Source organism: Pteronotus mesoamericanus, unplaced genomic scaffold, assembly GCF_021234165.1.
Source record: "Pteronotus mesoamericanus isolate MK-2021 breed Mesoamerican mustached bat unplaced genomic scaffold, CSHL_Meso_final contig_75, whole genome shotgun sequence".
NCBI classification, from domain to species: domain Eukaryota; kingdom Metazoa; phylum Chordata; class Mammalia; order Chiroptera; family Mormoopidae; genus Pteronotus; species Pteronotus mesoamericanus.
The window spans coordinates 7124086-7141398 of NW_026555249.1; the positions used below are offsets into that span (position 1 = coordinate 7124086).

General features: G+C 40.3%; 1 protein-coding gene across 1 annotated transcript; it reads left to right on the forward strand.

Moving 5' to 3' along the window:
• Positions 1 to 2300: 2300 nt before the first annotated feature.
• Positions 2301 to 3175, forward strand: LOC129079052 (RWD domain-containing protein 1-like). The gene has a single exon (XM_054584021.1). It carries the CDS (start codon positions 2459 to 2461, stop codon positions 3173 to 3175), a length of 717 nt encoding a protein of 238 aa, XP_054439996.1. The 5' UTR covers positions 2301 to 2458.
• Positions 3176 to 17313: the final 14138 nt, after the last annotated feature.

Here is a 17313-nt window from a genome sequence, read left to right on the forward strand (position 1 = left end):
TTTGCTACTTATTTACTTATTTAGCCAACACTTACCCAGTGCTTGCCATACGTCAAGCTCTGCTGTGAATATTCTTGTACTTATTTCCATAATATATAAATATGTTTATATAAAATATATGTAAAGCATGGCATCTAACACAGAGTACATGTATTCATTGTAGCTCTGATTAGCATTTTTCTAATTGAGTGAAGTTGAACATCCTTCCAATTGTCCATATCTTTTGTCTGTTTTGTTATTAGGTTACTGACCTTTTATGTATTGATTTATCAGGTGTTTTAAAACTATAAATTATATATAAAGTTTATAATATATATGCTTTTTCTATTATGTGAATTGAAAACATTTTTTTAGTTTGTAGTTTGTCATTTCATTTTATTAGTTTTCTCACTATGTAGATATTTTTATTATTATAGAATCAAATTTATTTTACATGACTTCTGGATTTTGTACTCTACTCAGAAAAGTCCTATTGTAAGATAAGAAACATTATTTCCTGTTTCCTTTCTTGCACTTTATGCTTTCTTTTCTTTACAGTTAAACCACTGATTCATCTGCAAATTATTCTGGTCTCAGGCGAGGCAAGAATTTCACTTTCTTTTTTCCAGATGGCAGTTAGTTAGTTCAATACCATAAAGATGACTTAAGGACAATAGAGTTTAACTTCAGAGTGTTTTATAATTTACTCATAATACGAAGTTTATTTTGCCCAACCTGTATTCTGTGGGAAGGTAAGAGCATGTGTGACCTTTCTCCTCCAGCTTTATATTAGTAATAATGCTTGTGCTTGGAGCCAGGGCATCCCTTGCCTATCTACTTACTGATCAACGTAATCCAGTGCTCACCCATGAAAGGAAGATAGATACTAGGAGACCCGGAGCCAGAGGACCCAGTTCAACTGTGCCGGCGTTCCTAACCCACTGAAACTAAGATATAATAAACATCAGCCCTGGCTGGTGTGGCTCAGTGGATTGAGCGCCAGCCTGTGAACCAAAGGACCACCAGTTCGATTCCCAGTCAGGGCACATGCCTGCGTTGCAGGCCAAGTCCCCTAGTCGGGGGGCACACGAGATGCAACCACACATTGACGTGTCTCTCCCTCTCTCTCTCCCTTCCCCTCTCTAAAAATAAATAAATAAAATCTTTTTTTTTTAAAAAGTATTATTAAAAATAAATAAATGTCATTTAAGCCACTCAGTTTTGGAGAAGTAATATTTACATAGCAATGGGTACTACAATGAGTATACAAAGGTTGGAAGGTCCATGCCAGAGTGAGAGCCAATGGCAGTTCTTTTTGCTCAGTGAAGAAGGGGGCAAGGTCATCTGCTGAGAGTGAGGGTGCAGCAAGAGGTAACAGTGGTGGAGGGGAACAAGAAGGTATAAAATAATTAGAAGCATGGAGAGTTAATAGACCAGGGAACTATAGTATGATTGACAGGTATCATTTGAGGCTGGAATAAGTGGTCATGAATGTAAGATGAGAACAGTCAGCCTGGCTGTGTAATTATCAGTGGGTGCTCAGAGGTTAGGCTGTATTCTGAACTAGGGTTTTGCCAGACAAGCATATAAAGAAAAAGGAGGCAAGCGAACTGAGGGTATACATAAAGGAATGACTATTATGACATACCATGGACTGTGGGCTAAACAAAAAGTTAAAGAAAGAAAAAGTAAAGGCAAGTAAAGGTGCGGAGATTTGAGAGGGGTTTGAATCACATCTGTTACAATTATAGTAACTGAGCAAACATGCAAATACTGTATAATGGAGGGATGAACAAAGAGAGCTTAATTCTTTCTGTAGTTTTAAAGGAGGTTTCCCAGATAAGGAGATTTTTGAGCAGGACCCCAGTGTTATAAAAATGTGCCATTCTTATTTGGATCTCTTCTTTTTGAATACTCTTCCCATACTCAGTTTCCCTATCTTTAAAAACAGGGACTACCCCCACTTTATAAGTCTATGACTCCTTAGGATAGAGTCCAAAACCCCCTTTCCAGCCTCTCTTGCAGCTACAGAGCAGACATGTTACCTAGGCTCTGCCAGTCCAATATACCCATGAATGACCTGACTTGGAAACTCACAAAGTAAGTAACGCACTGATGTGGCTAGTCTTGATGAGAGCAGTGGTAGACACCCAGCTTCCAATAAGCTGCAAGAGAGGGTCTTGCACCTCTTAGTTTCAAAGCTGGAAGTTGTGCTATCTGTATCCCACGGATGCAGTGTGGTCTACCTGGACCAACCCTGTAGAGTGGCCTTCAAGTCGGGTGCTCTGGGCCTTCCAAAACTTCTGTGAAATAGGTTGCTCAGCAGGCCCGGCCTGGCTTTGGGCCCCTGGCCTCCTAGCTGGGGACTCTGTGCCTGCGCCCGTCAGGCCGCGGCCCGCTCCCCTGGCGCGGCAGTGGTCCCAGCTGCCACGCGCCGCCTGGGTGTCTGGGTGATCCATGGGCAGCAGCGAGGGCCACGATGACAGATTACAGCGGGGAGCAGCGCAACGAGCTGGAGGCTCTGGAGTCTATCTATCCGGACTCCTTCACAGTATTATCAGAAAATCCTCCCAGCTTCACCATTACCGTGACATCTGAGGCTGGAGAAAATGATGAAACTGTCCAGACTACCCTCAAGTTTACACACAGTGAGAAACATCCAGATGAAACCCCTCTTTATGAAATATTCTCCCCAGAAAATCTAGAAGACAATGATGTCTCAAGTATTTTAAAATTGTTAGCATTACAAGCAGAAGAAAACCTTGGTATGGTGATGATCTTTACTTTACAGACAGCTGTGCAAGAAAAATTAAATGAAATAGTGGATCAAATAAAAACCAGAAGAGAAGAGGAAAAGAAACAAAAAGAAGAAGCTGAAAAGCAATTATTTCATGGCACTCCTGTTACGATTGAGAATTTCTTAAATTGGAAAGCCAAGTTTGATGCAGAACTCTTGGAAATTAAAAAGAAACGAATGAAAGAAGAACAAGCAGGAAAAAATAAATTAAGTGGGAAACAGCTATTTGAAACAGATCATAATCTTGACACATCTGATATCCAGTTCTTAGAGGATGCTGGGAACAATGTGGAGGTAGGTGAGTCTTTGTTCCAGGAAATGGATGACTTGGAGCCGGAAGACGATGAGGATGATCCAGACTACGACCCTGCCGACCCAGAGAGCGACCTGACCGACTGATGGGCCATCCCCCTCTGCAGAGAGGCTTGACTGCCGCAGCCTCTGTGGCTATGCTAAGAGGGTGTTGATTTTCCTCTCTTTTTTCTAAGAAAAAATAATTTTCAGGAGAATAGTCTTCTGAAAGCTTCATCAATGAACTTAATAAAACTGACCTTAAAAGTTCAAATATAAAATGTTCAGTTCCTCTTACTGGTGGGAAGAAGGTCACATATTTAAAATGATTCAGTGGTGGAGAGAGCCGCCTGTAACCTCAGACTTGGAGATGAATGGAGCTCAGGTGTGGGTGTGTGCAAGTAATCAGAATAACTCGGAATTTCTGTGCTGGAGACGATGGTAGCTTTTGGATTCTAAGTGCTGTCATTCATATAAAATATTATATGACTGAGGTGAATAGAGCATAAAACTTTTTGAATTCTAGCCTGTGGGCATGATAAGTTTAAGTCTTTACAAAACGAGAAGTTCATGTAATAGTCAGAAATAAAATAGATTTTAGTCTTATAGTAGTATTTGAATCAGAACAATCTGTGGGAGTTATTAAAGTGTATACTTGGCCCTTCTCAGTTTAGGTTAATAAACACTGAGCATCAATCTGAATATTAAAACAGTAAAATCTCAAAAAAAAAAAAAAAAAAAACTTCTGTGAAATACCTGATATCCTTTACAGATTACCTGTCTACTAAAACAAAACAAGCATGGTTTCTCTTATTTGCAACCAAAACCTGAATATGATTTTTAAAAAGAAAAAAGATTTGTACAAGCAGAGAATTATGGCCCAGGAATTCCCACATCGGGGAACAGCACAAATGCAGGGATGCAAGTGCAAAAACCCAGACTGTGTTGTTAGAAATATTTGCGGATTGGTGTAGCTGAGGAAGAAAGGAACTCACCTAAGCATTGGATGGTTCACTCAGGTTCCTGGCAAAGAGGAACACTACGAAGCTGAAGCCACACTCTGTGGAACCGAGGCGTATGTCAGAATCGGATACTAGCTACAATGAGGGAAAGAAAAGTGGCGTGAACAGATTTTGTGGCCTCACACTGGATGGGGTTGTTAAGTAAATTTAGAGCAATAATGAGCTAGCTGGAAGATGAAGGTAGAGGGTCAGCAAAGGACATTGGGAAAGGACTGGGCTTCATCACACTGTAGATCTCGGTTTCAATTCTGTGACCACTTATTACCTGTGACCTCCTATATACTTTATTTAACCTTCTAAGCCTCACTTTCCTTATCTTTGAAAACAGGGATGATAAAACTTACAGTCCTAGCCTTATCAGTGTCAACAGATCAGGGGCACACCTATAGCCCACAAAAGTAGATTTATTGATCCATTGCAAAGAGGGAAACCACACATCAGAGAACCATGGGATATCTCACCAAACGATGGGAAAGATAGATTTATCATAGGGTTATGGGGAAGGATAGAGTTAAGCACAATTTAACTGAAGTAGTAGTCTGAAAGACTCAAAGAAGTCAGCCCCAAGTCAGGGCTACAAAGTGGATCCAGGGCCCTGTTTCCTTGGAAACTACAAAGTTAGGACGGATGTGAAATGCGGAGTCCAGACAGTTTGTAGCCCACGCTCTGCCCCGGGCTGGGAACCCGGACTGCCTCTCTGTTTCAAAGTAACTTAGATCTTCTGCACAAGAGGCAGATGTGTTATTCGTAGCCAGTCTCACTTCAAACAGCAAAGCTCCTCAGTAAGAAAGCAGCAGTCACTCAAAGAAAGAAGTTATTATGACACTGTGAGGCAGGTTCTTGGGAGAAATATTGTTTTCTGTTAACTGTGCAACTAGCATTATCTGTGTCTTTTATTCCAGTCAGATGAAAGGCAGGGCCAATTTTTACCATCCAAGTTATTTTTATTTTCTCAGTCTCACCTTTTGGCCAAGGAATGACAAGATCAGCCTGAACAACTTTACATTATTCTGTGAAATCAAGACCTCCATCGCCATTATCCAGGTTGCACTGACTATGTGGCCGTCTGGAGAGGAAGACTAAAGTCAACCCTTGATACTTTTTCATTGTAAGATGAGCTGTTGGGTCATTTGATATGACAGTGGCTTTGTGGTAGCACTTAAGACTCTGTAGATCACATGGGAAGCAGTGTAACACAGGAAAATACAAAGAGAATACTTAATCAAAGTTTGTATTGTACTTGATCTTGAGGTCACACAGGCTAACATCGTACATAATCAGTGTAACAATGTTAGTCATACAAAGGTTGTCATGAGGACTTGTTTGTATCTGAATATTCACTTTCTTTCATGGTTAGGTATCATAGATATAACTTGGAGTGAGTGAAACACCCGTTGTGTGCTGTGCCTATTGAAATTCTTCCAGCCAACTGAAGTCTAAATATGCATTTATTTTTCCAAGAATAAGTGCAATCATAATTAATGTGATTACATGGGCGTATACAACAGTTTACCAAGTTGTACAAAGAAGATTAATATACTTTGCTCGTGTCACTCAATTTAAAAGGTTTTTAAAAAAGAACAAGAGAGTCATTAAAAATAAATTCCTTGCCTGAATTTCTACAGCATTTTATTGCAAGAATAAGATGCAGCAAAAGATTTATTGTGAGACTAACTGTGGAAATGTATGTGCCTCTGAAAGTTCTTAACTGTTTGTGATCACGAAAGTACAGTCGAAAACATTCAAAGATAAGTAAATAAGGAAATAGGTTGCCAGTACATTGAAATCGTAGGAGAGTATGATAGCTAGCTAAGTAATGGAGTTATGATTTGGACTTAAATTGTCTGATTCCACAGCCTGTGTTCAACCACTAAGTTTATTAAATGAATACAAAATATGTAATAGTTAACTCCTAGTTGACTGTGAATGTCTTACACATAGTCAGCCTTTAGGAAAAGTTGAATTGCCAGTGCAATGGGTGTAAGATATTAGCCCCAATTTATTAGAAGGGGAAAAAATGTTGAGATCTTACATTCAGTGAAGAAAATCTGAAAGGGAAGCTTAACAATTTCTCAAGGCTTTTATGATCCCCAAAGGAAGAAATAACTGAAAGAAAAGAAGCGTGCCCTTAAATATTTGAAGGTTCCCCAAATGCCAACTCAGGAAATACTATACCCCAGCCTGCAGCTGGGTCACAACACATGTCTGCTCCTGTGGGGACACATTCTTGTGGTCAGGAAGAGGCAGCATTTCGAGTCACTAAGTGCCTTTTTTGCTGAATCTAAAGTTGAGGAGGTACATTTTTCCTTATTGGCATTCTTTACATTCTATTAAAGCGTTTAGAGTCAGGCAGAGTAAATTAAATATCCTCAGACCCACATCCCATCTGCTACTAGGAGAGGATGACCACTGTCCACCGCAGGCCAGCCTTCTCCATTGCCATGCGTCCAGGACGTAAGGATTCTGAAGCTGGACTCATTGCTGACTAGAAGCTCTACTCAAGTTTTCACCAGTGATGCTATATCCCTTAAAGTTTCTCATAATGAATGTTTTTGGAACAAAGGCTCAACTGCTCACAGTCTTTACAGTGTCACTCACCATTTCATCAGGTGGCCCATGGAGCCATGCTAGCTCTTCTACAGAAAAAGGTCCCTGAGCCACAGGGCCTGTCTTCTAGACCAGAGGAGAGCAGCCCCTCAGGGTGGCGTGTGGACTTGTCTTTCACCCCTATCACAGATGCTGCAGGGCAGGCAAAAAGGACTGGTTGAATTCTGCCTAAGTTGAAGTATCAACCCCCACTAGAGGGTGCTGCGGAGTGAGGTGGTAGCTGTCCTTCACAAGACAGGGTCTCAGACCCCAAACAACACGCCTGTCCTCAAGTTAACTTCAAAGCAGAGGAAAGGGGTAGAGTGAGTCCATCTCACCACTATCACTTGTGGACCCTGGGCAAGAGAACAGATGCAGGTCTGCGCATGCTCTTACCATTTTAACCAGGAGTGTGAAATTGTGAGACATCGTCTGACGTATTCAATCGACGTTGTTGGTGAGAATAATTTTCCTGCTCAACTTAATTGTTTTGATCAGTAATTAGAGAATTTTCCACCTTTAAAAATGGCTACGTTGAAAGAAACAAACAATTATAAAACCCACCTCATAATATCAAGTGCTGGCAAGGACACGGAGCAAGCAGAACTTGCTGGCGGACGTGCAAAAGGAGCAGCTTCTTACACAGTTAAACATATACTTACTATATGGCCTAGCAAACCACTCCTAGGTACTTATCCAAGAAAAATGAAAACTTATATCCACACAAAGACCAGTATAAGGATTATAGTGGCTTTATTTATAATCTCCCCAAACTAGGAACAACCCAAAAGTTCATTAACTAGTGCATGGATAAACAAATTGTAGAACCTCCGTATAATGGAATAATAACCAGTAATAAAGAGGAAGTATCTAAGGATACTTGCAACAACTTGAATGAGTTAATGTGCTAAGTCAAAAAGCCAGGCACAAAAGATTATATACTGTAGGAATTCCATTTACATGACATTCTGAAAAATACAAAATCATAGCAATAGAAATCAGATTAAAGATTCCCAGGGGCTGGGACAGGGTGAGGGGGTTCGGGGACGGACTATGCAAAAGCGCACGTGAAACTTTCTGGGTAGATAGAAATACTCTCTATCTTCATTGGGGTAGTGATTAGTAATTATACTATTACATAATAGTATACATGTCAAAACACATAAAACTGAACACCTCAAAAGAGTGGCTGTTCCTATATATAAATTATACCTTAAAAATCAGACTTTAAAAGAATGTTTAGTGTTCTATTTGCAAATTTTATGTGAATCATATCCAAAGAAACCTGCTTACTTTCCTTTTAAATGCTTTTAAAATTTTTAAGAAGACTGCTTCTTTGAAGATTTACTTTTTATTTTGTAGCCTCTTCTCTTTTCTGAACTCTTTGGTATTTTCAATTTTTATTACAATTGCAAATTTCACTAATTCTTAATAATTTAAAGGAATACCAAATTTTAAAATATTGAAAGTCTACAAAATTTAAACAGGTTTATCAAATTCCGTAAAGTAAATGGAAAAGTAAACATGATTTTCATATTTTCCAAAGAGGTTAGTTTTAGTCTGAAGTACTCAAAATTATTTATTAAAATTAAGATAAAATAAGTTCTAATTGAAATAGTAACATTTAAATTAAAATTACTTAAATGAAGCAGAGGTTTTTTATTTAATTTTTGAGAATTTAAATAAATCTTATTAAACATTTTTATAAAAACCAAGCTTTGCTGTTCTGGATTTCAGTATTCATCTGGTAGCCAACAAAAAGAATCACTATCATGTGTGTTACGTCCATACTGACATACAAACAACTTTAAGAGTTACATGAATTATTTGATATTGCCAAATGTTCTCCCGGGCCCTTTGCAAGGGTTGCAAGTCTCCTGCTAATTCACCAGCACGTCCAGAACCACTGAGGGCAGCGTGAAGAAGGGCAAGAAGGCAATGTTCAGCACTACCAGGAAACAACGCGTCTCTTGAACGCATGCTTTCCGAGAGGAGAGATGTGAACAGTTGACTGATTCATTTTGTCCTAAGTTCTTTTGCTACTCAGATCCTACACAGTAATGCCCATCTCTGACTTCAGCAGTAAAGTGACCCACACACGTTTAAGTCACAGGGCAAGAGAAGAGGCAAAGCATTTCCCAGCGGTCTGAATGGTATAAGGCAGAACGGTGGATGTGCAGGATTATGAATGACACTGTGCCAACAATGAACACAGATCCCGAGTGACAGACCCAACGTGCGACTTAACAAATTTATTTAGTGCGTGTGCTTCACACACATGGAATCCCCTAAAGGACAGCCCTGCAGCAGGAGCCCCTCTCCCCCTGTGGAGGGGGCACACCCACCAACCAAGCATCTGGCTCTCCTCTCTGTGCCTCAGCTGCCTGGATGGCCCTAAAAATTATCTTCACGATGTGTATGTTTTAGCCAGCAATCAAACTTCAAAGCACTTTATTTAATACCATAATTATCTACTAATCTTTTAAAAGGACTTCCACTTGAACAACTAAGCTCAAAAATGGGTAGAAAGAGATCAGAGGAAGGTTTAGGGGATTAGAAGAAGGAAAGAGATCATGATGGGGGAATATGCCCCCAAAACAAGCTCTGGGACTGTCAAAGGTAGACTTTGTCCCTCCACGTACACCGGGTTATGGGTGTTCTCTAAAGCACACAGCTATGAAGAGCCTAGAGGTGGAAACCCGAGTATAAAACATGGAGTGGAATAACAGTTCACCAAGAGCCAGTGGCTTACATAGAATTGAAGGAAATTGAATGTTTGAGATAGCGAGAAGCATAAGTATATAATCTGTATTTTTCAGATAGTTAAAAGCATTTTAAAAATGCCCATTGCTCATTTAACAAAAATTTTACTATACTGAGATATGTTCTACTTTGAGGGAGATTCCTTATGACAAATTTGATCATTTCACTCTCTCAATGAAAGCCCACACCATGGCCTCAAAAGCGCTGAGTTATTGCACACTGACTGCCGCCTGTCCCCTCATCGCACGGCCCTCGTGAACCTGAGTCAACCATGTGACCTTCCTTCTATTCTTTTGCAAGTTGCTTCCTGCATCTGAGCCACTGGGCACTCCATTCCCTCTCCCTCAAACATTCCTCTCTCTCTCTCTCTCTCTCCCCCTCTCTCTCTCTCTCTCTCTCTCTCTCTCTCTCTCTCTCTCTCTCTCTCTCGGCACAGCCAGCTCCTCATCTTTGCGTCTCAATTAAAGTGTCATTACCTCGGAGCACCTTTCCCTCCTGGTCACCCTACCTCAAGTAGGAAACTCCTCTCCGCTTTTAAACCCTTGTCTCAACATCTGACCATTGGTTCTCTGTGCCTGGGTGTCTTTGCCCAGCTATACTAGCAGGTAAGTTTCGCGATCTTGTCCCATGTGCTTCCCCCGGCACCATCATGTGCCTAACGGAATCCCGGGCATAGAGTACAGAGCATCGCTTAAATAAGTACTTCAGTAATGAAAAGGCTAAAAACAGCTGCAGAGCCACAGAAAATACATTATTTACATCATGGATATTCTGTCGGCATATTTCCTTTCTTAGGTAAGCTTGTAGAGTACTGAACAGGACTCTGGGGCAAAATAAAATGCATTGAGCCATGCAATCTATGGAAAATGACCATTTGAAAGCTGTAGATCATGGCCACAAAATAAGTAGTGACTTTTAATAGCAGTGCGTCATTTCAAATAAATGGATATATTGGAGCAGAATTCAATATTGCTTGGATCTTAAAAAATAATCTGGCACGGTGTCACGGACCTGGTGTACACATTTTAGTTTAGTGCTGGGCCTTTTCACAAAATATTAAAACTTTGTAAGTGTTAGTACTCATTTATATTTTATTATCTGAGTGGAGTAGAGCATTAATGAGTATACAGTTAAAAAGTCCTCCCCTATTCCAGTAAATTAGTAACTACGAAACAGGCCACTCAGCCTTTATTGATTTTTAAGCTAACTCCTCAGAGCTTTTAACTTGCTAATATGTGCTATGACTCAGAACCACAGAACGCTTATTCTTTTCTGAGCACAGGTTACCATTTCCTGGAACTAGAATTCCCTGGCACATGGTTTGGGAAAGGCTGCAAGTAGCAATTCTGCCTTAATTTAAGAAGGTGCAAGACCAAACTACGTGCTGCTGAAAACACTACAGACCCAGTGGAGAATCAATGGCCTCCAGTGGGTTGTGCATCGGTCACATTTGCCTGGTATGGTCCAAATTCTCTCTCTCTCCAGAGACCATCTCTCCTGCATTTACTGCTTCTCCACGGGTATTTGAAATAGAAACTGCATTCCTGGATTATTAAAACATGCAAATAGATTATACAAATATCTTCCAGGTGGTCAAGATCCTGGGGGTAGGTAGGGAATCCACATACACTTTCCAACAGGACTTATTTTTTTACTAGCTATGTATGGGAAAGTGTCCAGAAATGTAAGCTCCCACCCTTTCCCTGTCTGAGTGTGAGACTGAACCTGTCTTCATTCATTTATTCATTGCACATATATTTTTTGAGGGTCTACTGCCTGCCAAGCCTGCACGTTGTTGGCCCTGGGGACCCAGCAGCTAATAAAACAGACAAAAATCCTTGCTCTTGTGGGGCTAATAATCTAGTGGGAAAAGACAAACAATAATAATAATCATGTCATTAACATGGTATATTGGAAGGTTATAAGTGTGATATAAAAATATAAATCAGAAAGGAGGGTCACAGAGCACAAAGGTTGCAAACAGAATGGCCAAAAAGATCTTATTCACAAGCAGAGGCTCAAAGGAAGCAAAGGAGTGAGCCCCACGGGTGGCTGGGCGGGGAGAGGAGCGCGTTTCCAGCAGAGTCAACGGCCAAGGCTTGGAGGCAGGGTGGCCCCAGAGGCTGGAACGCTCGCAGGAGATGCAGGGCGGTGGCAGACAGGAGTCGGTAGGAAAACAGTAGGCACTGAGGTGATGGCCCAGCGTGACGTTTTCACAGGTTCCCGCTGGCCGCTGAATGGGAAACGGACCTGCAGGAGCTGCGGCTGGAAACTGGGGAGCCAGGTGGTGCCATAGCAGCCCAGATAAATAACAGAGTCGCCTAACGACCCCAATATAAAATTTCCTCATTTTCCGTTTTTTAAATTTTCATTGAATTTACTGGAGTGACATCGGTTAATAAAATTATATAGGTGTCAAGTACACAACTCTGTATAAATCAGATGTGTATCATATTGTGTGTTCACCACCCAAAGTCAGGTCTCCTTCCGGCACCATTTATCCTACCTTTTCCACCTTCTGCCTCCTTCCACGCCCCTTTCTCTCTGGTAATCACCGTCCTGTTGTCTCTACACGTTCTTTTCTTCATCCTCTCACCATTTTCACCCAGCCCTCCCAACCCCCTGCCCTCTGACAGCGGTCAGTCTGTTCTCTGCATCTATGAGTCTGTTTCGATTTTGCTTATTTGTTTCTTTTGTTCATTAGTTTCCACATACAAATGAAATAATATAGTATTGGTCTGGCTTATTTCACTTAGCATAATACTCTCGAAGTCCATCCATGGTGTCACACAAAGGCAAGATCTCCTTCCTTTTGATGGCCAAGTAGTGTTCCATTGTGTAAATGTACCAGTTGCATTTTTATATCTATTATCTTATTTGATTTTCACATATTACCTCTGTCTCATAGCTGAGAAAATTGAGCCAATAAAAGGTCCAGGACCTTGCCCAACAGCAGGCAACTCTTAAGTGAAAGAACCAAGAACCAGTCCTAGAGGTGGGGTTGCAGACCCAGCTGAGAGCTGTTTACACGACAATTGGCCGAGTCCACAAAGCAAAGCAAAGGCTGCCTAAATGCTAAGTGTTAGGGAAAAGCAGTAGGAGTGGTGGATATATTAGGTTTATCTCAAAGGAAGTGAGACTTGGGCAGAACTGTTGTTTTTCTTTCTCTCTTTAGAGAATTCTTGTTGAAGTATAGCATGCAGAAGAGTACACAAGCCCCAGGCAGAGTTTTTAAAGGAGATTTTGAAGTCTCCAGCCTGAGCACCAACTTGAAGGGCTTTAAGGACGCATGACAACACAAGGGTAATAAATTCTTGGAAAAGCGTCCTTTTAGATGCACATGAAACCTCTCATTAATTTGGTGGCTGGGTCTCCAGACTTACAGATCACACGCTGCTCCTCACACCACAGAAGTGACCACTTTGAGACATTTCTCGCAGTTCAACAAGTTCAACCCAAACCTCGCTGTTACTGCTAGGACTGGATAGCCAACTGATTGGAAGGTCTGGGCTGCATTTAAAGGAAATCTCAAGTGTTAATTTTCCTTAAAGCAACTTTTTAGAGCTATGAAGCTCAGGTCCTTTGTTGTTGTTGTTGTTGTGTGGTGGTGGTGTTGTTTTTGAATAATGACTTTATTATGCGATGTCCATATTGCATACAGAGAGGCATAGCACCCATTTGTGAATACAGAAAAAGCACCTACAGCCAAGAAACTGAAGAGAAGGACTGGTCGGATTTCTCCTTCTTTTCTCTTCCCCCACCTCTCCCTCTCTCTCTCTCCTTCCCCACTTTCCTTCTAGAATTAGAGATCTTGAACATGCTTTATTCTGATTCCAGTGCTTGACAAGGCCACAGAGGGGAAGCAAGCCGAAGCTTGCTCACCCTAGGCTAACAGATGAGGGCTGTCCCAGCTTTCAGAGCAGAAGATGGAAAAAAAACCAAACAACTCCCCTTTTTTAAAGAGGGTGGCTGTTTCAGAGTAGAAGAGAGTAAAAGGATTTAATTAGACACAATGTGTAAACCTTGATTGAATTCCAACACTTAGAAAAACAATAAAAAACACATTTTTAGTTATTTAGGGGAATTTGAATATGGACTGGATATTAGATGAAATTGCACCATTACTATTAGCATTCTTAGGTGTGAAAGTGATACCGCCTTTTGGCAGGAGAATTTCCTTTTTTAGGAAAAGCACACTGAAATATTTATGAGAGATTAATTGTAATGTCTATACCTTACTTTCAAATACCTATATAGAGTTAAGCAAGTATGCAAAATGCTAGGACATGTTTGATTCTGGGTGGCAGGTATAGGAGTGCACCATGTACTATTCACTCAATTTGCCACTATCCTTGAATATAGTTACAATTAAAAGATGGAAAAACACATGCAGATCAAACATTATTCAATGAATAAGAACACATACCTGCGGGGGAAGCGGAATGGGAGTGGGAATGAGGATATAAGGGAAAGACACACACCCCTCCAGTGAGGAGCCGGACGCTGACAGTGACAAGCGCCTGCTGTGAGCCGGAGACTATAACTGGCTCAACTCCCTGCACCTGAAAGAAGAAAAAAGGAGACCTTCACCGCGTCGGCCAAGCGAGCCCCTTCCCTCACAGCTGAGAGGGCAGAGTTGCGTGAGGGTGAGGAGTTGGCCTCCAGGAGACCCACAAACATGTGCCAACAGGCTGACGACCTAGAGCTCCTCACACAGCACACTGAGTCTGAATACTTTCAAAGAGCCTGGGTAATGCAGAGTTATCTTCCTTATGTAATGAAGACCTTCTGTTCCTTGATTTACAGTTGCTCTCCTGATGGGAGATTTGTTCAGTAATCCCCAGGGTTGTAGATAAACACCAAAGGGCATATTTATCAAACACGCCTGTAGTGCAAGCCCTGGCTCAGACCTCCCATCTGCCACAGGGGTGTAACTACGTTTTCTGTCCTTTGTTTAATGAAATGGTTCATCCGCTTCCAGGCCTTCCAGACACTTTTGTGTGGCCTCCCTATGAGTTAGGTTAAAAAAAAAAATGTTGCGAAGAACCCCAAAGCCTCACCCCTGGCAGAGACAGAGATGTACAGAGGGGATTACCTCTAACACTTAGAAAAAGAGCCAGAATAGAAGTGCAGGCCAAGAAATGCCCCTCCTGGGTCTTAATGGCATGTCATCGAGAGAAGGCTCTCTCTCAGGAGGACTGCCTATAGAATGGAAGTTTCTGGAGAGCAGGAAACACATCTGCCTGTATCACAATACCCAGCCCAGTTCAGGAATATGGTAGGTGCTCAGTACTTATTTGTCACCTGAGTACTTGAATCCATAAGTGACTGACAAGTGCATACGTGATTCAGACTGGAAAGGATAGGCAAGTGGGTAAGAAAACCATGATTATTTTTTCAGCTGAATAAGGGAATTATTTGAATAGCAAACAAGAAAAATAAAACATGTGGCAGATATTTATATCTATTCATTTGCTTCGGTGGGTTAAAACAATTTTTAAGTAAACATAATAAATGGAAAGAATGTCGCCTATGCAAGTGAGATAGGAAAAAAGACAAGAAACAAATTGTTCACTTGTGCTGGAAACCAAAGTGCCGCCTGAGCAAGGTCCGGGCCGGAAGACTCCTGGAACTCTGTGCCCGCGCCCTGCTGCTTCTGGTCAAAGAGTAGCAATCCTCAGCCTCGGGCCCATAGACCACGAAGGCGTCCATTTCACCCTCAAAACAGCATAGAATTCTTCATTACTTTCTCAAAACAAACTATTTTAATTCACTAAATTATTATAAAAACAAAATGGTAATGGAGATGGGACTGTTGTGAAATCAAAGAAACAATGATTAGTCTCCAAAAGAGTTTAAAACTCCTTTTCAGTCTAGAGAGATGGTTGTCTATGAGAAGACCACACTCCCCAAAGCTAGCAATACATAGCAGGTTTTTAAAATTCCCCCCATTTAGTACATCTAAAAGAATCATGATTTAGTACCCACCATCATTCATTCATCTATTTAAAATACACATACACAAATACTACTTTAATAGTCATAAATTTTATAGTCACTTGTTTTCCTCCTGAAATTTTTCCATCTGACTTGACCCATATAATTTTATTCTAATACATGTTTATTTTTGTAGTCATTTATTGACCGTTATACTTATTTTCTCTGCTATATACTTACTTTCTCTAGTATATATAGAGACTATATACATATTTAGATATGTTAATGTACACATATAGAGATATAGATATTATAAAGTCTGACATTGAATATGTTTTCTTTATAATTTCCTATGACCAAAAGGATCTTAGAATCAAAAGCTGTCTTTTGAATTTAGTTATCAGTATAATTTTGGTAAAACCAACAAATACATTACAAGTCATTAAACAGAAAAATGAATTTTATTGGAAATAGATCTATAACTGAATAGGAGTTATTCTAGTTATTTCTATAGGTAAATAATATTTAATGTTAGATAAGTCAGAGTTAATCAATTATATTAACATTCTTCACTTTTAAATATGAAGTCCTATGAAATCTTATTCATATAAACAATTATATGGAAATGAAGGGGACTCATGATAGCAATGTTATTCAACTATTTGAAATCTTTCTCAGCTGATTAAGGGAATCAGCTGGTCTTGACTCCTGTTGCTCTGCCAACGCCCAGGGCTTTGCCCTTATACACGTGGTCACTCCCACCCTCCCCTCCAGCCCTCTTCCTTTGAGTTCAACAATGTTTAGATTCCACAGAGAAGGGAGATCATATAGTATTTATCTTTCTGTGTCTGGCTTCTTTCACTTAGCACAGAGTCCTTGAAGTTCATCCATGTTGTCGCAAATAACAGTTTCCTTCTTTTTTAAGGCAGAATAACATTCCATCATGTATGGAGTAACCCATAACTTCCTCCTGCGCCCTCTCATACTAGCTAATTAAGAATAAGCTGTGCAAGTAAATTTGAAGTGACCGATTGACTGCTCTCCTTATGTCTTAAGGCAGGAGGGAAGGAGAAGAGAAATCAGTGAATCTTAAGAGTATACACCGTCTGGAAGAAGTACTGCCTGCGAGACTGTGGTTGTTAAGGTGATAATACGGGCGTGATAGTTTACAGTTTTAATTTGAACATTTCACCTAAAATGTCATATGCTGTGTTTGAGTGTGATATTGTTATGTTAGAGAATTACATGCTTATGATTTTGTAATTTAAAAAAGGACATTATTTGTGCCAGCCCCTGTATCTAATATAGTGTATTATATGGAGGCTGCATTAGAAATTGGAAACAAGCACATAAAGCTATAGCAGCCTTTGAGTTCTAAAAGACTATGGCAAATTACCAGAGGGAAAGGGGGTGCGGGGAGGAGCCAGAGAGTAAAGGGGAATAAGTGGGGGTGGAAGGAAGCTTAACTTGGGGTGGTGAACACAGAATACAATATGCATATGAGGTATTATAGGACTGTACACCTGAGACCTGTGTAATTTTACTAACCAATGTCACCCCAATAAGTTCCAGAAAAAAGAGAAAAAGGACCTGGTGAGCCCTAAGATGAGCTGAATGTGTAATGCAATATTATTTGGTGGGAAACCTTTGAGGACACATTACTGCCCTTTCCAGTGAATAGGAGAGTCTAATTCTTGTGGCAATATTAGTATCTGAGTAGAGGTAAGAAGCAACCAGGCAAAAAGGATAGTTTAAATTCAGTTAATAGTAAAAGAGAAATTCCCTTAAAAAGTGGTAAAAATAAATATTTACTAGTTGATAGTAAATATTTTTTAAAATAGTAGCAATCAAAATAGGTTTGATTACACTGCAAAAGTAAATAACCCTAAAATCTTAACAACAAAAACAACAACAAGGGAATATTTTTTAAAATCTCAA

What these genes read in the sequence shown, in the direction of transcription:
- LOC129079052 (XM_054584021.1), top strand. Translation starts at nt 2,459, where the DNA reads ATGACAGATTACAGCGGGGAGCAGCGCAACGAGCTGGAGGCTCTGGAG.